At 53.2% G+C, this 19,510-nt stretch overlaps 7 protein-coding genes across 7 annotated transcripts; 3 read left to right on the top strand and 4 right to left on the bottom strand.

The window, feature by feature from the left end:
- Positions 1-123: 123 nt before the first annotated feature.
- ASPACDRAFT_1880657 (phytoene desaturase family protein) lies at positions 124-2,092 on the bottom strand (the record flags this gene model as incomplete). Its single annotated transcript, XM_020198208.1, has 5 exons — positions 124-259; positions 295-1,121; positions 1,296-1,832; positions 1,883-2,004; positions 2,059-2,092. 5 exons carry the CDS (start codon positions 2,090-2,092, stop codon positions 124-126), a joined length of 1,656 nt encoding a protein of 551 aa, XP_020056570.1.
- Positions 2,093-2,965: 873 nt separating this feature from the next.
- On the bottom strand, positions 2,966-5,234 carry ASPACDRAFT_78157 (uncharacterized protein). The gene is made up of 6 exons (XM_020205124.1): positions 5,163-5,234; positions 5,010-5,109; positions 4,586-4,932; positions 4,352-4,525; positions 4,003-4,293; positions 2,966-3,946 (listed from the first exon to the last, which is right to left on the bottom strand). The coding sequence occupies exons 1-6, from the start codon at positions 5,183-5,185 to the stop codon at positions 3,145-3,147; spliced, it is 1,737 nt and encodes a 578-aa protein (XP_020056569.1). The 5' UTR covers positions 5,186-5,234; the 3' UTR covers positions 2,966-3,144.
- A 1,123-nt stretch (positions 5,235-6,357) lies between these two features.
- ASPACDRAFT_52016 (EXPERA domain-containing protein) lies at positions 6,358-7,250 on the top strand (the record flags this gene model as incomplete). Its single annotated transcript, XM_020202560.1, has 4 exons — positions 6,358-6,571; positions 6,645-6,808; positions 6,873-7,107; positions 7,168-7,250. 4 exons carry the CDS (start codon positions 6,358-6,360, stop codon positions 7,248-7,250), a joined length of 696 nt encoding a protein of 231 aa, XP_020056568.1.
- A 559-nt stretch (positions 7,251-7,809) lies between these two features.
- Positions 7,810-9,537, top strand: ASPACDRAFT_27960 (uncharacterized protein; the record flags this gene model as incomplete). The annotated part of the gene is made up of 5 exons (XM_020199526.1): positions 7,810-8,031; positions 8,092-8,143; positions 8,202-8,527; positions 8,586-9,104; positions 9,181-9,537. The coding sequence occupies 5 exons, from the start codon at positions 7,810-7,812 to the stop codon at positions 9,535-9,537; spliced, it is 1,476 nt and encodes a 491-aa protein (XP_020056567.1).
- A 539-nt stretch (positions 9,538-10,076) lies between these two features.
- Positions 10,077-12,104, bottom strand: ASPACDRAFT_118285 (uncharacterized protein). Its single transcript, XM_020196155.1, has 6 exons — positions 11,694-12,104; positions 11,262-11,634; positions 11,070-11,187; positions 10,946-11,013; positions 10,821-10,851; positions 10,077-10,727 (listed from the first exon to the last, which is right to left on the bottom strand). Exons 1-6 carry the CDS (start codon positions 11,859-11,861, stop codon positions 10,382-10,384), a joined length of 1,104 nt encoding a protein of 367 aa, XP_020056566.1. The 5' UTR covers positions 11,862-12,104; the 3' UTR covers positions 10,077-10,381.
- A 2,321-nt stretch (positions 12,105-14,425) lies between these two features.
- ASPACDRAFT_42810 (DUF3632 domain-containing protein) lies at positions 14,426-15,340 on the bottom strand (the record flags this gene model as incomplete). Its single annotated transcript, XM_020201156.1, has 1 exon — positions 14,426-15,340. One exon carries the CDS (start codon positions 15,338-15,340, stop codon positions 14,426-14,428), a length of 915 nt encoding a protein of 304 aa, XP_020056565.1.
- A 3,458-nt stretch (positions 15,341-18,798) lies between these two features.
- Positions 18,799-19,389, top strand: ASPACDRAFT_60074 (uncharacterized protein; the record flags this gene model as incomplete). The annotated part of the gene is made up of 1 exon (XM_020203519.1): positions 18,799-19,389. One exon carries the CDS (start codon positions 18,799-18,801, stop codon positions 19,387-19,389), a length of 591 nt encoding a protein of 196 aa, XP_020056564.1.
- Between the last annotated feature and the right edge of the window lie 121 nt (positions 19,390-19,510).

The following is a 19,510-nucleotide window of genomic DNA, read 5'->3' as shown; positions in this document are numbered from 1 at the left end:
TCAAATCTTCGTCTTTTGCGAATCGACGCGAAAATACCACCTCAAGCTCACTGACAGCACGGTTCGAGCATGATTAGCATTGAAACCGTCATTACATTATATTTAAGTACAGAAGAACCACATTCAAACCCCACCAAACCCAACCGTCATCCAACCCACCCGCAACCCATGCCCCCTCGCCCAAACTGAAGCTGCATCGCAAAAAGACCCGCGACAGCAATACCAAGCATCCCCAACAGTATACCCCAGAAACCCCGCCCTGCAGCCCTATCTCTATCACTGCTCCCCACAGACTCGACATCCCGCTTGACCAGCTCCGCAACCAACTTCGCTCCCGCAAGACAGATCGGCACGCCTGTTCCAGGCTGCGTACTCGCGCCAACGAAGTACAACCCGTCGATGCTCGCGTGCTTCATCGCAGGCCGGAAATTCAACATATTGCCGAAGGAGTGCGACAGCCCCAGGATCGCGCCGCGATCGAGATTGAACTTGGTCCGCCACGTTAGCGGGGTCTCGTACGTCTCGTGCAGGATACGGGACTTGAGGTTCCGGATCCCCGTACGCGACTCGATGGTGCGCAGGACCAGCTCGCGGGTATGTGCGACGATCTCCTCCCCCCACTTATCCTCCCAGTCAGTTCCTTCTCCGGAGCAACGCAGACTGCCCACCGGAACCAGCACGACCAGCGCTTCCTTGCCCTCCGGTGCGGCGGAGGGATCGATCCGGCTGGGGACGTTGACGTAAAAGGACGGGTCGGCGGGGATGCTGTGGTCGATGAAGATCGCGTCGAAGCTCTCGCGGTAGTGCTCCGCCAGGAAGATGTTGTGCGGGCGAAGTTGGGGCAGCGGCGTGTCCACCGCCCAGAAGAAGGAGATGCTGCTGCAGGAGGTGGGGCGTTGCGTGAGCGCGGCGGCATACGGGCAGGGCGGGAGGAGGTGGGTGTAGGCGTAGACGAGGTCCGCGTTGACGATGACGACGTCGGCCAGGATCTCTTCGCCTGAGTGCAGGCGCACGCCCCGCGCAGTGCGCTGGTCGTCGGAGAGGAGAACGCGGGCCACTGGGCTGCGTAGCCGGTATTCGACCCCCTGGGTTTGGCCGATGTCGGCAAGCGCTTGGAGGACCTGGTCAGTCTTTGGCTTAGTGGATTGACCTTCGAATGAGAGGGGAGACAAATATTCCAGGGAGGTCTGATTATTCGTTGGGTAAAAAGTTCGTGAACAAGTGAACATGAGCATCAAGCTTTAGGATAGACAGTCTCGAAACGCGACGACAAGACTCAATTCAACTCAACTCACCCGCTGAAATCCGCCGCGCGGATACCAGATCCCGTCGACCGTCTCCGAGTACTGCAGCAGCGCATAAGTCCCCGGCGCCTCGTACGGGCTCATGCCCATATACATCGAGGCGAAGGTCCAGGCCTGCCGCATCTTGGTGCTGGTGAAATAGTGCTGCGCTCGGCCGTACATGGTTGTCCAGGGACGCACGGTTAGGAGCATCCGGAAGACATTCGGCTGGCAGAGAAGGGCGCGCAAGGACGGATAGTGCCGGCGCAGGACATACTTCACCGTCAGATCATAGTAGCGGCCCGTCTCCTTCAGCAAATCCAGCAGTCTGGAGAAGCCCTGAGGACCTTCGAGGCGCGAAACCTCGCGCTTCAGCTTCGAGAGATTCGACGACATCTCCAGGGTATCGTGGTCGGCGAACCAGATACAGTAGTTGGGGTCACATTGCAGTAGCTCTACTCCCTCTGCTTCGAGAGAGGTCCCGAGGTCGTGGAAGGTCTCGCTGAAGATCTCTCGCATTAGCAGCAGCGAGGGGCCTTGGTCGAATCGCTGTGGTTATCGTTAGCTGAAGTGGAGAGCTTCGGACGAGAGAAACTCACGTATCCGTCTCGATGCTGCAGCGAGCATCGGCCGCCCAGAAAATCGTGCTGCTCGAGAACGGTCACCTTCAATCCATCGCGAGCAAGTCGAGCGGCTGTTGCAATGCCGCCGGTGCCGGCTCCTAGTGAGCGTGTGTTAAATATGGTGGAAGAAAGAGTTCTGACAATTAACATACCGACTATAACAACGGATGGCCTTTTCATAGTCATGATCAGTGACGATAGGAAAATGTGTGGTACCTGAATTGCTATTTGGGATTGGAGTTAGGGCTATAGCAAGTCAACTGGTAGATAGCTTCCGTATCATGGGTATACAAATGAGTGGCGATAGCTTCACCGTCACATCTCCTGGAAATAAGCCAGAATGAGTCTGGAGATTTTAGACATACCGTCAATATTCAGCAGTCTTCCACGTTAAAGAAAAGTACCTAAGCTCACGTGGAGATGATATGACTGCAATGGCATAATAATTAGGCTCTCCAAATAGGCAATTGACGCTAAGAATGTGCACTCAGCTCGGTGGTATACAGATTCCAGAGTGATTTTCTTTTGTGACACAAAAAGCAGATGTCTGTCAGCAGAGTGGTCTCGGAGAGGAGTATAACGACGTCTGGCGACCTACAGTCACACCGACGCTTCACGGCTTGTTGTATAATTGTATGTAGTGTACTATATGTCCATTCGTGACGTATTCGAGTGTACAGTGCGTACGACACGGCACATGCAGCCCCACGACGTTTGGAGTTTAGTGATGAAGTACAAGGCTGCGTGTGACCAGGAGTACTTGCCCGAATGGTCTCAAGAACCCGGAAGGTCTGAGCCATCACGCATGCAGTGTCCATCGCCAGAATAGCGTCCTTCTGCAGGCAATACCCGGAAGGGCTTAGCTATGTGACTCGGGTGTGCGTGGTGATATTTTCTTGCCGGATCGGCTTCACATGGCGGTTAGAAATGCGTAGCGAGCCCCTCCCCCATCCCCTTACGCATATCTGTCCTGGCTACGTGGAATCACTTGTCCAGGCTCTGTACTGCAGGTAGGGGAATTACTGCGCGCCGGACAGTTAAGTCCTTTAAAAATCAAATCAATCGGTAGACGAGGATAGGACTAATGGTTTTCCTTCGATCATACGCAAGGTTCCTGTTCAGTCATCGAGTAAAATGCCCCCTCAAAACTTGTTCTTTGCTATATCTCACAACTACCAGGGTCTAAGCGGTGAGCGATGCTTTACAGGTGATAAACGCCGTTAGCCAAGCCGTCAACCCTAAAGCTTTGTCGACATGGCGCGAAAGGCAATCGTCGCACGGCGTAACAAGGGAAGCCGCAGTTTCTCACCCGGAGGCGCGCTATTTCCGCGCTGAAGTGCCGCGCCGATCGCCATGTAACTTGCGATGGTCGTCCGTAGAGGGCCCTGCACCACGGGGGGCAGGAATGCTAGGGCGCCGACTGCCTCGTCATGCAGCTTTTGTGCCTTGAGGAGAAGGCGTCTCCTCAACCGTTCCACGGGAGCACTATCTGGATTGTGGAGCACGTCGGGCGGGGTGATGCCCTCGTGCTTGAGCCAGGCCGTGGGAAGATAGACCCGACCAATCCGCGCGTCCCGGTCGATGTCGCGCGCGATATTGACCAACTGAAGACCTTGGCCCATCTTCTCGCCGGCCGCAATCACCATTCGCCGCGTAGTGGCATGGTTCGCCGACGCATGATGTGGGAAGTGGTGGAACACGAGGTCCAACACGCTGGCCGCCACGGTGCCTGCGACGTGATAGGCATATTGGTCTAGATCCTCTTCGGAGTTGATGGGGAAAACACTGCTCTCGCGGCCGAACTTGATATCGGTGCGGAACCCCTCCAGGAGACCTTGGAGAGGCGACAGGCGCAGTCGGGAGGCGGGGAGAGCCGCTATGGCTTCACTCAGCTCCGAAAGCTTAGGTTCCCCCTGATGTTCCCAGCCTGGTGAGAACCGACGGGCTAGCTGTGTTCTGCAATTCTTGATGGCTGTCACTGCTGTAATTCGGTCTGGAGCGTTGTCGATCAGGTCGTCGGCCACCCGACAGAAATAATATCTGAGGCTCTTTTCAGCGGGTGATTTCGAGGTTTATAGAGGTCAGAGATTCCTTACAGGAAAATAAGATCAATGCGCAGAGGTCCCTGAAACATACTGCTGCCCATGTACATACTCTGACTACTGGTAGCCAAGCATCGAACTGCTTTGCTCAGGCGGGCCACAAAGTCGGGGTCCAGTTTCTGTGGCGAGAAGACAAAGTTCCGGAATATTTGCCCGTAGGAAGGAACACCGTTGATACTCGACTTGGATTGAGCGAGCTTGCCATCGGTTAGGGCTATGGTAAAGTCGATTGCGGCAAACCCGAACACGATCAGCACGTTCGTTAGGAGAAAGAAGACGGCTTCTCTAAGCGCTGGGTCATTATCGCGAACTTCTGTTAAAGGACCCAACGGCTAGCACATACTCGATATCCATATTTCTCCACACCTCCCAGCCCAGCTTGGTGCCACCCTCAATGACCCACATTCCTCGCCGCATTGACAACGTGTCCACTGTCCACAAGAAAACTGTTGGGAGCATTACGGACAGAAGAATCTCGCGGCGAGGGAGAGTTAATATGAAGTGGCCGGCGATTACCCTTGATGTACGCGCATCAGGTCTGGCGTGTTGACATAGGTTTGGGAACAGCAGAGCTTACCACTGAAACAGCAGGAACGGACAAACCCAAGCCAGAATCAACCCCATGTAGGTGTACCGACCGCCATCTAGGAGGTATTTGACACCTATGGCACCAGCCCAAGCCAGGACAAGGGTTCCCACGCTAAAGGATGTCATGTCTGCTGGTCGTACAAAGGCAGGGAACACCAATCGACGGGTGAGTATGGTGTACAGCATACCGGTGCTGTATGTCTGGATGACAAAAAAGAAGACCTCTTCCAGAGGAATGAAACACAATGTGTAGCCGGTCACGGCTTCCCGGGGGTAAGTCCAGATCCGGCGGCGCACAAGGTATGAATCCCAGGGAATCGTGGCTGTGAGTGCTATCTATCCACAATGGTCAGATTCTGTGGGTGGGGAGAGAAGCTGCGAAAGCAAAGACACCAGATTATGAGGTAGCGCACAGTGACCATGGTGAATATTCGCGCCCAGTCCAGACGCGTCATGAAGGGCCAGAAGACAGCGGTAAGCCCGACTGCCACTGGGATGTTGTAGATAACATGGCTGCCATGGTTAGCATATGACAACGCACGAAAGAATGGCAAGTTAAAACCTACACCATTACATAGTCGTAGCCCATTCTGTCTCGTGTTTCTGCGCGTGTTATACCGGTTTGAAGCCAAAGTCCGACCGCGCAAATTCCAATCACGATACTGTGCCGGGGGGATGTTCATTTGAATATATACTTTGCGTCAGAACAACCGGGGTTGACGTGGCAAGGTCTACAAGACTTGGCAGCTGGACAGGTCGCACACGATGCATGTGGCCCAATAGGGGCTTGAGGATGAAGTTGACGACAAGTGATCAATTCTTGTGCCAAGCACCCAGTTTGTCCTTTCTTCCCTTTGCATCTATGGCATACCTGTACGTACTCGCATACTTACTCAGAACTAAGTTCTGCATCTATGTTAGCTTGACTCGTAGTACCTCAATTAAACCCGAGAGAGTCTCCAAACAATAAGGAGTCCTGACTCAAGTCCCAACCCAGTCTTCAGCTTTCCCTTTCCTGTGAAAATCCCAGCCCCAAGCAGTCAACCGGTAAGTAAGTCCTTTTCTGTTGAAGTACTGTGGATAAGCCAATGCGGGGATTTACATCAGACAAACCGATGCACGGCTTTGGAGTTCCCCACCGACATACAGCTCTCATCGACACGCTCGTCACACTGGGTCCAATTTGACTGGGCCAGAGCAAACCCGCCGTCGAATACGATCAGCCCCTGAGTAGGTGGCCCGAGCTTTGTGCGGGGATGATTTCATTCGTGACCAGGCTTGGGAGTGTATGAGTCAATACAGGCATGATGATTGGATTGATTTGATGTTTAAAGTGGTGCTGTTGGAGCTGCGATGACAATATTCGAAATAGGAAAAGTAGACTACACAAATCGCTGTACCTTACGAGGAGGACATTTGGAGGGTTCTCACACAGGCTAGCGTAGTACTTGTCAAATCGGATATGGTTGCCTACAAAAAGTGTCATAATAATTGCTTCAGAGGGTGTGCAGCCTTGCTTCTAACTACTGAATAAGTTTTGGATCTCCAGGGGTATAAAGTCAAATCTGGTGGTCTGATCTGGCAGCCTTGATATCCGGATCTCTTGGCGTTCTCCGCGGGCTCCGCGGGATCCGAGCCTGCACCAATCGTGCATCAGTTATTATAAGACGAGATATCCATCCTTGTCGGCGATCTATATACCAAGCTGTCGAGTACAATAGATTCAAAGTCCTGTTGACTCAGTCGGCAAGCTTGACCAAGATGACCAACCAAACCGCACCAGTCTCTCACAATTACTGTCCTTCAACGATACACCTACCACACTATGCGACCAACACAACCCCAGTCTTCTTGCTAATTGCCCAATTTGGTATCCTTTGGATTGCGGTACTTGGAGTCGCTCTGACTATCATCCACCGCGCACGACCTACCGCGAGTCGATCAGACCAATCTGCATTTGTATGGATGTGCCTGAGTATGTACCCTGTCCTCGCCTCGACGAACATTTCAGTCAGACACCCCATGCTAAGCACGTAAGCCCTGTGCAGCGGGATCCATCCACCTCTTCTTCGAAGCCTACTTCGTCATCAACCATCAATCCCTCGCCAGCTCGCAGGACCTCTTCGGCCAGCTATGGAAGGAGTACTCACTCTCTGATTCGCGGTATCTGACGTCGGACGCATTCCTGGTGTCCATGGAGGCCGTCACCGCCGTGCGTCCTGCCATCCCTATCCAGACTGCACGCATGGAGCCAGAGAAGCTGATAAGTCTTGCAGTTCTGCTGGGGCCCGCTCGCATTCTTCATCGCCTATTGCATCGCCGCCCAGCACCCCGCTCGCCACGCCCTGCAGCTCACCATGTCGCTGGGACAGGTCTACGGCGATGTGCTGTACTATGCGACGAGCCTGTTCGACTTCTACTACCATGGGATGGAGTTCTGTCGGCCCGAGGGCTATTATTTCTGGTTTTACTATTTCTTCATGAACTTCATTTGGATTGCTGTGGGGTCTTGTGAGTATTGTCTTGATGTTCTGCGGTGTGGGCTGTGGGGCTATTGCTAATATCTCGCAGATTATGCGTATCAAAGTGCTGTGGAAATTACGCGGGCTTTTGGAAAGCTGGGGGAGCTCGATCGGAAGCGCAAGTCGAACTGACTGGCATGAAAGCTACCGAAGACGCATTCAGGATGTATCCCGGATCAATATTGTAGGAGGGAGGATCTTAAGTTATGTGTACTCGCATGCTGGATTTAGATCAAAGGTATTGAATCGCAGAATCAGTCGCTCTTGTCAATAATAAGTCGCTCCAAGATTCTGACTCGATTCCAGTGCATTCATCGCCCCTGAACTTGTTCGGCAATGACAGCTGTTGAGCTCGGGTAACCCGGCTCCAGTCGACCGGCTTGGCGGTGGGGACGTTATAGCTTAGCTTTCTTGGCTCTAGCTCAGCCCTACTACTCTGCCACGGTAGCTAAGTTGGGTATAGATGTTTCGGTGCTCATTTATACTGGGACAATGATTGGTGAACTGTCTCCAATCGTTTCATTTATACACAACTCATTTGTCAAATTGCGCAGGGCATTCCGCTCCTGCAGTAGTTGGCTGTCGGTTCTCACACTAGTCTCAGTCCTCGAAATAAAAGCCCATCCCTCGCTTTCACTCAACCGGGTTGAATTTTGCTGAACCTCTACCCGCTCCAGAACTTTCACCTAGGATGTCTCCCTCCAACTCACTTTTTGTCGCGCTAGCCTCGATTGGAGCATGTTGTGCTGCATCCCTAGCATCTAACTCAACCCTTGAAGCCCGCTACCCCGATGCAGCTGTCGAGACAGTGGACGTGGTGATCGTCGGTGGTGGAGCCTCTGGAGCCAATGCGGCTGTCCACTTCCATGATGCCGGTCTCTCGCTCAGGGTCGTCGAGAAGCAGGGTCAACTAGTATAACGCCCCTCTTCGTTTATGGACCATGTTCTAATTACTGCGCCTCTCACCCTACAGGGCGGAATGGTCAACAGCTGGACAAATCCCGCAACCAACACCACTTACGACTGTAAGTAAAACCATTAGCCACCGCTCCGTTACACGATGCTGACAGCACGTTGCATTAGACGGCGTAGCGGCATACACGAACTACACCGGCACGACCGCGTTCTTCGACCGGCTCGGCATCGACTACGTGGAGCCCGACCTGGACAGCACCACCCTGACCACTACCTACGCCGACTTCACCACCGGCAAGCCCGTGAGCTACCTCGCTCCCAACATCACCGACGAGTTCGCCGCCCTGGAAACATTCTACAATGTCTCCAGCCAATACCAGGATCTCTTCCTCCCATCCTACGCCAACTGGCCCGCGCCCGAAGACATCCCCGAGGACCTGCTAATGCCCTTCCGCGACTTCGCCGCCAAGTACAACCTAAACGCCACCATCTTCGTAAGCCCACCACCAACCTTTCCCCACTGACGAACCCCCTAACCATCGTCCCGGCTAGCTCATCTGGTCGGGCATCGGCGCCGGTCGAGCGGACATGCTCGACGCACCCACCCTCTACCAAATGCAGACCTTCGGGCCCCAAACCGCCGCCGCCTTTCTAGGTCAGGACCCGGAGTACGTCCCCGCCTCCCACCGCAACCAGGACATCTACGACGCGGTCGCCGCCCTCCTGGGCGAGTCCGTCCTGCTGAACAGCACGGTGATCGAGTCCATCCGGCACTCCAACAACCGCGGCGTTGAGCTGGTCGTGCAGAACCACAGCACCCAATCCCACACTATCATCCGCGCCAAGCGACTCGTAATGGCTATCGAGCCTACAGCCGCCAACACCGCCCACTTCGACCTGGACACCACCGAGAAGAGCATCTTCGACCAAGGAAAATGGAGCGTCGTCCACACGGGAATCATCTCCCACCCGGCACTACCAGTCAACGGTGTCATCTACAACCTCCCCGCCACAGCGGTCGATGGCAACGACTACGCGCTGCCCGAGCCGCCCTTCGTCGATTACTTTGAGGTGAGTTTCCTCCCTTCACATCCCATCCATGTTGCAACTTGAGAAACCTAACCCCAATAACTTATTCAAAAAATAGTACCTCGGCGAAAACCTTTGGCAAGTCATCGTCGTCGGCTGGCTGGGATTCAGCGAGACCGCTGCGCAGGCCCTCGCCAACGAAGGGATCCGCCTTCTAACCGCCGCGGGGACGCTTTCCGCTTCAGTCTCCAACGTAACGGACATGGAAATCCATGCGTGGTCGAACCACGGGGCGATGGATATGCGGACCACCGCCGAGAATCTGCGGGACGGGTTCATCCAGAGGCAGTATGCGCTGCAGGGCCATCGGTCGACGTATTGGACGGGCGCGGCGTTCGGCAATCAGCTGTCGAATTATCTGTGGGCGTATAATTTGGAGTATTTGGTACCGTTGGTACGGGGGAGCTTGGCGTGAGTTTTGCAGTATTTATGAGGTGTTGTTGGGGGGACAGGGTCAGGGTGGAGGAAGTTGAGTCCTGTTGGGTGGGGAGGGTGGGTTTTTGGAGGGTGGGGTGGAAGTAAGTTATGGGGTTAGGGTTACGGGAGAGTGTTTCAGTGATAGTGGACTGCTACACTGAAGTCAAAGCACTTTCGTCCATGTCTCAGGGAATCGGGTCTGAGCACATCAAATAACTTCGGTGGCTTCGTCCAAGCTTTAGACCTATCTGACACCTTGGTGTTGTGTCGGGACCTGTGGAAGTATGCAACAAGTCTTAGTGGTCTTGAAAGGCGATGATTGATTCGAAGATTTCCACTTAATCTGGACCCCGAACTGAGAAGTACTAGGTTCCTCTTAGCCCATGCTCGGGGTATGAAACTATTCAAATAAATTGCATCATCTTCACACAAGCAAATCTGTCTTGCTCAGCAACATTACACAGTAGACATCTCTATATAGTCAATTCCTGCGGGGTACTGCTACCGCGCTAGTACGAGTGGCAATCGACACATCAACTGCACCCATGCCATACATGCATACATATCCCGCAGCCACCGCGCGTACCTCTTGAACGCGGTTGCATGCGGGGACCAACTTACCCGATCAGGAAGTATCCCCGCTGCCCTTGATAAGCTCTACTGAATGCACAGCTTTTATCTTGTTACCTCTCGTAACACAAACTCGATAGATCCGTACACAAGCAAGCAATTACCCCATTTATCGACCTCAAGACCTAACTCCAAAACCACCACAAACACCATTCGATTGCTCCAACCTCCCACCCAAACAAACGCATCACTTTTTTTCTCTATCAATCAACCTACCGTCCCCGCCCGCCCCCCATCTCAAACTCGACCACAATTTGATCCGTCCGATGGATCTCCCACTTCCTGCCCCGTCCCCGCCCCCGCCCCGGTTGCACCGTCTCCACCTCCTCATCCCCGGACCAAATCTCCTCTTGGCTGTCTGTTCGTGTACCACTTCCATCTGTCAACTGATGGCGCCCCTTTCTCGCGGATCCGGGCCCATACGAAGGCACGGGGGTCGGATACGAGCGCGGGAGACTGTAGGACCGGCAGGTGGTGGAGCGTTTGCCCAGGATGAATTCCAGGAGGGGCTGGAGGGTGGGGATGCAGGAGGCGATGATCACGAGGTTGGCTTCTGCGCTTTTGCTGGTGTTAGTCTACACACTTGTCAAGTAGGCGGATTGGCAGGGAGTAAGGTTGGATTGGGTATGCGGGTGCCGGAGGGGGACGCACTTGGTCCAGAGGACGAGGGGGCAGCTTTCGTCTGTTTTTAGGTTAGCCGGGGGTGAGAGTTGTGGTGGAGAGAGAGGTGAGGGAACAAGGGCAGGACAGGGCAGAGCAGGTTGGGGCAAGCATACATGTTGAGTCAGCAACGTCACCGAGGGCGTCGAGGTGGGTGGTTTTGATGATGGCGGCGCAGGCGGAGCTATGCGGACCAGTTAGGGCTGCATTGTCACAGGATTGAAGGGAAGGATGACGAACATAGCGCCCAGCCCCAACGCCGCGCACAGGGCGAGTTTCTTATGCAGAGACATCTGTAATCTCCACAGGATCACGCTCGGGTAGATCGCGAGGCTGAGGTCGGTGAACGCTGATAATGCTGCCACGTTGTTAGTGCCCTCACAGCAAATACTGAACTTCAGTAACCATCGGGGAGAAGGAAAGCAGACTCACCTCCATTAAACGTGGCAACCCCGATTATAACCCTCGAACTGCGACATGTTGCCCCCTCGACCGTCGCCCACAGCGCGCGCGGCGGGTCACACTGAGTAAACAGCACCAAAATATTCACCACCGCGACGGCCATCACCATCCCTGTCAGCCCCCAGAGCGCACACCGCATGCGGATCCCAGGAACCAAGATCCGGTGCAGCAGGGCGGCCACGCCTAATTTGGGCAGCGCGAAGGCGAGGATCCCGAAGATCCAGCCGAGATAGATGGTCAGGTTCGCTCGTTCGGCGGCGGAGGGGCCGATTGCGGAAGCGTGCTTGCCGAGGCCTTGGGTGACGGCGACGGTTGCGAGGCTGACGTTGCATAGCCCTAAGACCTGGGAAATTGATTGGGTCAACGGGTGAGTTATCGATATAAATGAGATAATGGACTCACCATTGAAGAAGCGATCAGCCAGTCGTCCAGCCCGAAGGCACGGATGATCTTCGTGCGGATCACCAGGCGCGCGCAGACCAACACGGTCGCAAGGCTCGTCAGGGTCCACATCACCGCCAGCAGGGCCGGGCCTTTGTTCTCTTGGTCGTACGCTGTGGTGCCCGCCATGGCATGGAGGCGCTGCCACTGTAGTCGTGGACCATTCGGAAGGATCGAGAAAAGCGAAGACGCAGCGGTTGGCGGGCTTTGCGGGAACCGCTACAGCCCAGGTCTGGCGATGTCGGCATATCTTATAGGAAGCGGTTCCCCGGTCGCTGATAGGAAATTTATGAGTAAAAGCGTTGGTGGGGATTGAATAAATGGACAGGTGCCTTCAACTTCTGTAGCCAGGCGTCGGTGCTATTTTTTTTTGATGCATCGACTTTTGATGCAGGAGTTGATATGTGCAGGATTGCTATTTGTGGGCAAGGTTGGTTTACGCAGTAGTGGGGAGAGGAATCACGCAACCTGGCCGCGCTAATTATGCAGGACGAAAAACATTGTTTGGGCTTGATTGTGTCGGGTCTTTCGCGTGTTATTTGTCTGCAGATATCGTCCAGTGTACCCCTGACAGCAACAGCCGAGTATGTTCCCATAATCGGTGCTCGTTGAATGATGACCTTTGCGGCATATGCCTTACAGGTGGGAATGGGGGCGCGCATTCTTGTTTTGCGGCAACGCAATGACCCCCTCATACCCCTCGGCCCGGGAAATGGCTCCGCATCTCCGCAATCAATTGTGGATCCTGTCATCTCTGTCTGGACCAATTGACTTGACTTTTGTGGGACTTAGGCCTCAACTTACTGATGTACTCATACGTACGAGTATCGAATTCCCGGATCACCGATACGCAAGCATGACTGGTCCGCAGGTGGATCATTTCGTGAGTTTGACATCAGACAATCACATTCTTCGGCCCAATTGACGTGCTTGGTCTGGCCTGTCATAGTAATGTTCCTGGTCAAAATTCAGTGATTGCTGCATCAGACTCTATTCCTCACACAGACCTTGTACTAATCTCCATGTGGTGCATTGTCATCTCGAATTGTGGACCGAAATTGTCTCGCTCGTGAAAGCTACCTTGAATCCCTGCAGAATCTCAAGGTTCTCAATTTCCCCCTGGTGCAACAATCATGATTGAACGCAACGACATCCCTGCGACGGTGTCGTGGTCGCACGTGGAAAGAATGTGGATGTCGAATCGCTGGGCCGTTAACCCTAAGCCCCTGAACTCGACGACTAACTTTGCCCCAAATTGACAGCCCACTGAACCTGATAGTCAATGCTGGGCAGCCTTGCGTCCGACTCCAGCTAAGGAAGTCGCGCGAGTGTAATGTCAGGCATTGAGACACCATGCAAGACTCCGGTGAAGACCACCAATGCGGAAGGCAAGCCCCTAATGTTCAGGCTCCAGATTATGAGCAGCTGGGTATCCGATTTGGAAGTCCCGCAGCGTATCAGCCTCGATCTTGGGTCGAGGTGTGATATTGGGGCGTGGTTCGGTGATCGGAGCGATTAGATTCTAGACTTTCGTGGCCAGAAGGGAACTGTGTAGGCAGGAACGGGATTGTGGGCCAAGATTTCGTGAGGCGATGGTTATGGGAAACTCGGGAAGGCCTCTCCGGGGCCGGGACGGGGCAGCCCGACCGACTAAGCGTGTTAAACGTCAGCTCTTTCTCTAAATAAATCGCATCCATGATATCAAAGATTTGATGTTTGGCGTGGTGGGGGAGGCTTGGGGATATTATTGCTTCGTCTGTCGAGAGGAGAGTGTGTACTCAACGTGGCGTGCAGTACAATACTTCCGCCGCAAAAAAAAGGAGGCTGTGTTGTGTAGCTGGAAAATGTCTCTCTAACAGCAATCTGCATTGATTCTGGATACAGCAAATACTACTTACTAGTCTTCGAGGCTTACTGGCCTGAGGATGTTCGCGATGAGCGACTTTGGGGTATGCGTCTGCGAGGCACAACTGGGAGGTTCATCAAGGAGCTCTTTCATAGCATTCGGGCTGAGAAGACTTTGGTGGTTCCGGCTGTATGTGCTAGTAGTTCGCTCATTAGCCCTAACTGTACTGTGCTCTGGGTTTCAAAGCAGAGAGGGAGGAAAATAAAGGAAGAAAATCGTCATCTTAAGGATTGTTCTCTCTAGCGAATTCAAGAGCGCCTGAAAGACCAATTGCAGAGCTATAATACACGTGCCCAGTTGTATGAGAAAGAAAACAGAACGTGGCCAGCAGTGGAGCAGTTGGGGGGACAGGCGGCTCCCTTTCCCTGGCCATGCGTTGGATCTGGCCTTCATCGTGGAGGCCCTGGGTCTGGGAAAAAAGCGAGGCGACCAATGACTTACCCAAAGAGCCACGAATTCTAGCAGTAGCATTCTCTCTACTTGGAACTCTGCCAATAGCAAGTTACTATTCTTCCCTGTCGTGTGGTTTACGTTTTACTCGGGGTCGTGGTAGCCGCGACCAAAGCGGCGAGTCAGGGGTACACACCAGAGAACTCAAAGAAAGCCAGCTGCTCTCTGTGTGTGCGCACGCACGCATAGTACAAATAAATAGCATAATGTGCTTCCTAAGTTTCAAGAAGGTTCGGACAAAGGAATCATAAGGTAGATGTTGAAACTGCCTCAGGGGCGTAATATTGTAAATCAAATACCAAAGAAGTGAATATCAACTTAAAGTCTCATGGTCGCATCAATAACACAAGTTTGTCTTTTGCGACAATGGGGTATCATGCAGATCCTCCTCAATTTTGTTCATCCGATCCACCAGGGCCGCCGCGGTCTTCTGAAAGTCATCGGAGGCGAATTTCGCGAGCTCCGCAATGCGTTCTTTCCAGAAGATCCACCGCTCGCGGGGGATATCCGCCCTACCACGGTAGAGGGGCCCCGGCTGTGTGCGACGGACCTCATCCGGTTCGAGAACGCCTTCGTATCGCTGGCGATACAGCTCGTAGCCCGCATGGAAAATCCATTCACGCACGATAGCAAGATGGTGATCGACGAGACGAGGGTTTACATGGGGCCACTCGAGCGCGGATCGCAGCTGCCAGATGGCGAATTGCTTCCACGGCCGCAGCTGATGTCCGAGAACTCTGGCCATGAAGGAGTCCCGGTTCAGGTCTACCGCGATCCATGCATCATTCTTCGGCTTCTTGGCGTCACCCACGGGACACCGGGCATCCTGTGGAATGTGGAGGCGTCCGCAGCACTTGGCCGTCGGATCGGGATCAATTTCAGGAAGCGCGTTTGGGAAGTCCTCTCGCATCACCCGCCCAAACTTAGGAAAGCTTGTCCACAGACGTGCCCCGTACCAAGTGACCTTGAGCGGCGGAAGCTGACTCAAATTGCACATGAGCTGAATCAATCTATCCTGCCCTTGACTATCGTAGCCCGTGGCAGCGGCAGTCGAACTTACCTCCTCCCAAAACGGCTCTAGAGGTTCACGCCTCTTCCGCTTTTCCTCGGGAGTCAAGAAGTATGGACGAATTATGGCGTCGATGCGCTTGGCCCCAAGGTGCGGCTCCTCTATCCCGTCCATTACATCAAACACCACCTGGTTTGCTTGCTGCACGAGGGGATCGTCGGAGAAAAAGAGGCTGCTTTCCATTTTCTGTTCGCAGTGTATGTGAGTGTGACTTTCTGTGTGTGTGTGTGTGTGTGTGTGTGTGTGTGTGTGTGTGTGTGTGGAAGATAGAGAAAACTGGCTTCAGCCTGAGACATATGTAGCACTCAGCAACCTTAAATAGTGCACGACTCTGATGGAAATAGCACAACACCAATCCACCTCCTTTGTGCAAGATTCTCAACATGTCTTTGAAGCTGCACTTCCATTATTAGAATTTTGACTATCCCAGCCATCTAGTTGTAAGGTGGTTGATACACTTTGTCTCAAATTGCAGCCTCTGGTCTTTGTCTTTATCAGAAGAAAACAAGAGCTGCCACTACTGTGATCTGCTTACCTTTGATCTTTGATCCGTTTGTCTTCATTGATGAGGGACTAGATTATGATCACAAAGGCACAAAAGTCTGCCCGGCCACAACATGGGTCTCAGCGCGAAACCGCCCGCGCAGGCTGAGTGAGGCAGGATCCCATCATGTTTCTCTATTGTCTACCTATGCTCTTCGCCGCGATTTCACTGTGTAGCAGATGACATGGTGATCAAGTGCAGCGATATGGTTCATTGCAGTATACCATGGGGGGCATAAATAGTTGTGCTCTAGACCTGCACCATGGCAAGCACAATCCTAGCTATCGATATCTCTCTTTTCCTTGACTTCAGCAGATATCATGGGACTCTTACCAATGAAATCATATTTCCGGTGGTTTGGGTTTTCAAAGACCCGAAAGTCGAAAGAGGACCACTCTTGCAGGCTCATGGATGATACTTTGATCCACCGCAACAACTCCTGTGTATGTCTTCATCCTGTGTTTTTGGGCGTAAGCTGACAATCCAGGAATTTGGTGGTCGTTGAGCGAACTTGCTCTCACCAAGTCCGAGTTGGGTCGTCATTACGTTTCTGTGGAGCATGCGCTCAGGACTGCACAGCATATAGATGACATGCCTGAGGGAAAAGTTTCCTTCAACGAAAAAGGTCGCCTACAGCGAGAGCACCCTAAGGAGTATGTAAACAGAGAGGAGAAATTCCCCATGGGGAGGAAATACCGCGAGGGCCCACTCTGGCCGGAGAGTACCATGTGGAAGAAAGGATCTAGTTTGGGCGTAGGCCCAGCTCGTATCATCGGGCCTGAAAAGGAACATGAACCTAGGTGCAGGAAACGACCAACGCACTGGAGACTGTCTACGTACTGGAAGCCAGGTTGGCATAATCCACGAATAGGACACGATGGCGAGAACATGGACCCAGCAATCTATCGCTCAGGTGAGCTATGAGTTCACTCCTTTACCCATTGATCTCACATCACCACTGATCCTCCTATGCCTCCTTGGTTCTGTCAACATAGCTAACAAGTTTCAACCCCAGCGACCGGTCTCCCTCAGAGGCCAATTTCCGCGCCGACTTGAGCCACAACAGTTTCCCTCGGAGATCAAGTCTCTGTTTTGATCATCTGTGTTTGCAATTCATCTGCGACGCTCATTCATCGCCCTGCGTGGTGTCTTCTTGCCACCTTCTACCGCATCTGACTGTCGAAATCTCTCGTTTGTCGCCTAGATCTTTCGATTTTCTCTCGGTATCTTCTTGGTCTTCGGTCTCGTATCTCCTTGTTTTGTCAAGATCTTTGTTTCGATGCCACCTTCTTTTGTACTCTTTCGGTGCCTCCTTCTGGGTTTGTTCTGATATGCTAGCCATGTCTAAGCCTTATTGTTGGCTAGTGTCTGTCTTTCTGTACTTACAGAAATCCATTGTCATCAATTGCATGGCTTTGTTGTCCACCATCCTAGCGGAATTGCGGGTATTCTTTGGTCAAGTCCTAATGACTGGCTTGCTATCTACGTTCCGCATTCGTTTTGAGCCCGGGTCTGGCCCATCCCTGAGCAATGGATGTAACGGGTCAACTACGGCAATGAACGCAGCTCCCAGCTATCTGACGGGTAATCTTGTCTGGAATTAGTATATGACCTCATCGACAGTCCACTTGTGGCATTTCGGGAACGCATTCAATCGACTGCCCGCAAAACCCAGCCCCACCATGACGGTCGAGCCGATAGCTGCCCCGCAACTGCCACGCGACGTGCCCCCGTCTCTGCCCCTAAAAGATCTCCTCCGTGCCTCCTACGACAAACTCGAATACCTCAAGATCTGCTTTAGCAGCCTGCAAGATCAGACCACGCATCACCACCTCTTTACCAGCACCTAGATTGACGAAATCGAAGCCTTCCAAGCTGAGACCATCCACCAATACACACCCTCCTGTTCAAGCACGCCTTCCCGCACCGCACCAACGAGCCCTTCAGCCTAACCATCAACCAAGAATCCACCACCGGGGTCAACGTAGCACTACTCCTCTACCGCCTCGACGCAGCGAACTGGGCCCGGCAAAACACACTCCTTGACTAAGCACAAGCCGACCTATGCTGCCGGAGTGTGACGCCCGAGGAAGCACTGGATGCAGCGGTACGCGGAAATCAAGGCGTGTGTCGATGGAGTGCTGACGCGGTTCCGCTACCAGGGCCAGCCGCTGGCGTACGTGGGCAGTCTCAACCACGGGGTCCGCGGCGCCCACAAGAGCAAGACGGCGCTCAACCTCCACGACTCCGACGTGGATTTTTGGTTCGTGGTGCATCCCGCCGAGCGGCGCCGCCACCTGCTCGCCATCCGCGCTGGTTTATCCCGGCCACCTCAGGAACGAGAAGATCTTTCCGCCGGGAAAGCATCTGCGCGAGCTGCAGGAGTCTGGTGGGGCGGTGGGTCCGGCGTTGGCGGCGGGGCTACGTGATAAGGTCAAGGGTGCGGGGCGGTTTGTGGGGGAACGGAGACTGTGCTGCGCGAATTTGATCGGTATTAATTTGCACACATGAAAATCTTTAATCATGTTGCCATTATACTGCAGACAAAATACTTCTTCTCTCCACATCTGATAACGCTAACTGATATGCGTAGTCGGAGCTAACAGAGATGACGGGGACTCTTCTGGGGTTCTACATCACGCGATGTCTTAACTTGGCGAGGTGAACCCCGACTCGCCCCTTCCCCGCAAAAATGCATTACCTATTAAAATAGAAATTGAGTTAGAATTACCGTCAATTTAGGACGGGATGAATGAGTTTTAAAAGAGTTAGGTGTGTGTGTCATCAATAATCCCGTATCAGTAGCATGGTGATCATCGAGTCCATATGATGACCGTACTTCTACCAACATGGAATAAAGAAACTAGTGGAGCATTCATTCCAACAAAGCGAAACATTTTTCCCAGTTAATTCTTAGACTTACAATTCATTGTACTATCTCTTCGTTGCATAGCGACATCCCCATCTCCTTCTTACTTGTTACCCCCTGTCCAAAGAACATAAAAAGACATTGTGCCATTTCTCTGCACCCATTCTTGATCCATCTCTTTACAGGCGACGGCACATCTGAAGATTTGATTTATCCAGACCAGTAAGTATGTCCTCTTATCCTTATCGTTTTTTAAACCTCCTGAGCTCTGCTTTCGCTCCGCAAGAGCCAGCCCAAGACCAGCAGGCGTTGGTTGGTCAGGCCGATGCCGAAGAGGAATGGCCGTTGCTACAGGAGCAGACAGGTCAAGACCCCGGCCTGCGTGAGTTCTTGCCTGGTGCTCGAGAGTACGTCGTCCACCCCCCCTCGCGCGTAGCATGTCCTGAGAACCAGCAACAGGATCAGCCACAGCCGGGAGCAGGACCACACCAGCGCCGACCCCGACCGGGAACAACAACCTCCGCCCCCGTGACTCGGGAGCAGACTCAAGCCCCAACTGCAGCCGCGGCTGCAGGGCGAAACCGCTCCGGTCGATATCACTACGTGCGGGACAACATGGATAGATATATCTGCACCTTCCGGGGGGCCGATGGGCAACCCTGTGAAGCTGCTTACTACAGCCATGCTGGGTTCTGTAAGCATTATCAGGTGAATCATGAGCCGAAGAAGCTCTATCCATGTCGGTTCTGCGTGCGGAGCCTGTTCTTCTATACTCGCGCGCAGTATACCCAGCATATGAAGCGCGTGCATTCGGCGTAGATGGCTGATTCTCGGGGGTGAAGGAACTAACAACAGGGACTCCCAGGTTTGAAGAGATTAAAATTGAGTAATTTTTGAACTGAGAAGTGGTATTTTTTATATTGTGATTTCGTTGACAGGA

Source organism: Aspergillus aculeatus (assembly GCF_001890905.1).
Source record: "Aspergillus aculeatus ATCC 16872 unplaced genomic scaffold ASPACscaffold_7, whole genome shotgun sequence".
In the NCBI taxonomy this organism is placed as follows: domain Eukaryota; kingdom Fungi; phylum Ascomycota; class Eurotiomycetes; order Eurotiales; family Aspergillaceae; genus Aspergillus; species Aspergillus aculeatus.
This window is presented reverse-complemented; position numbering and strand designations above follow the sequence as displayed.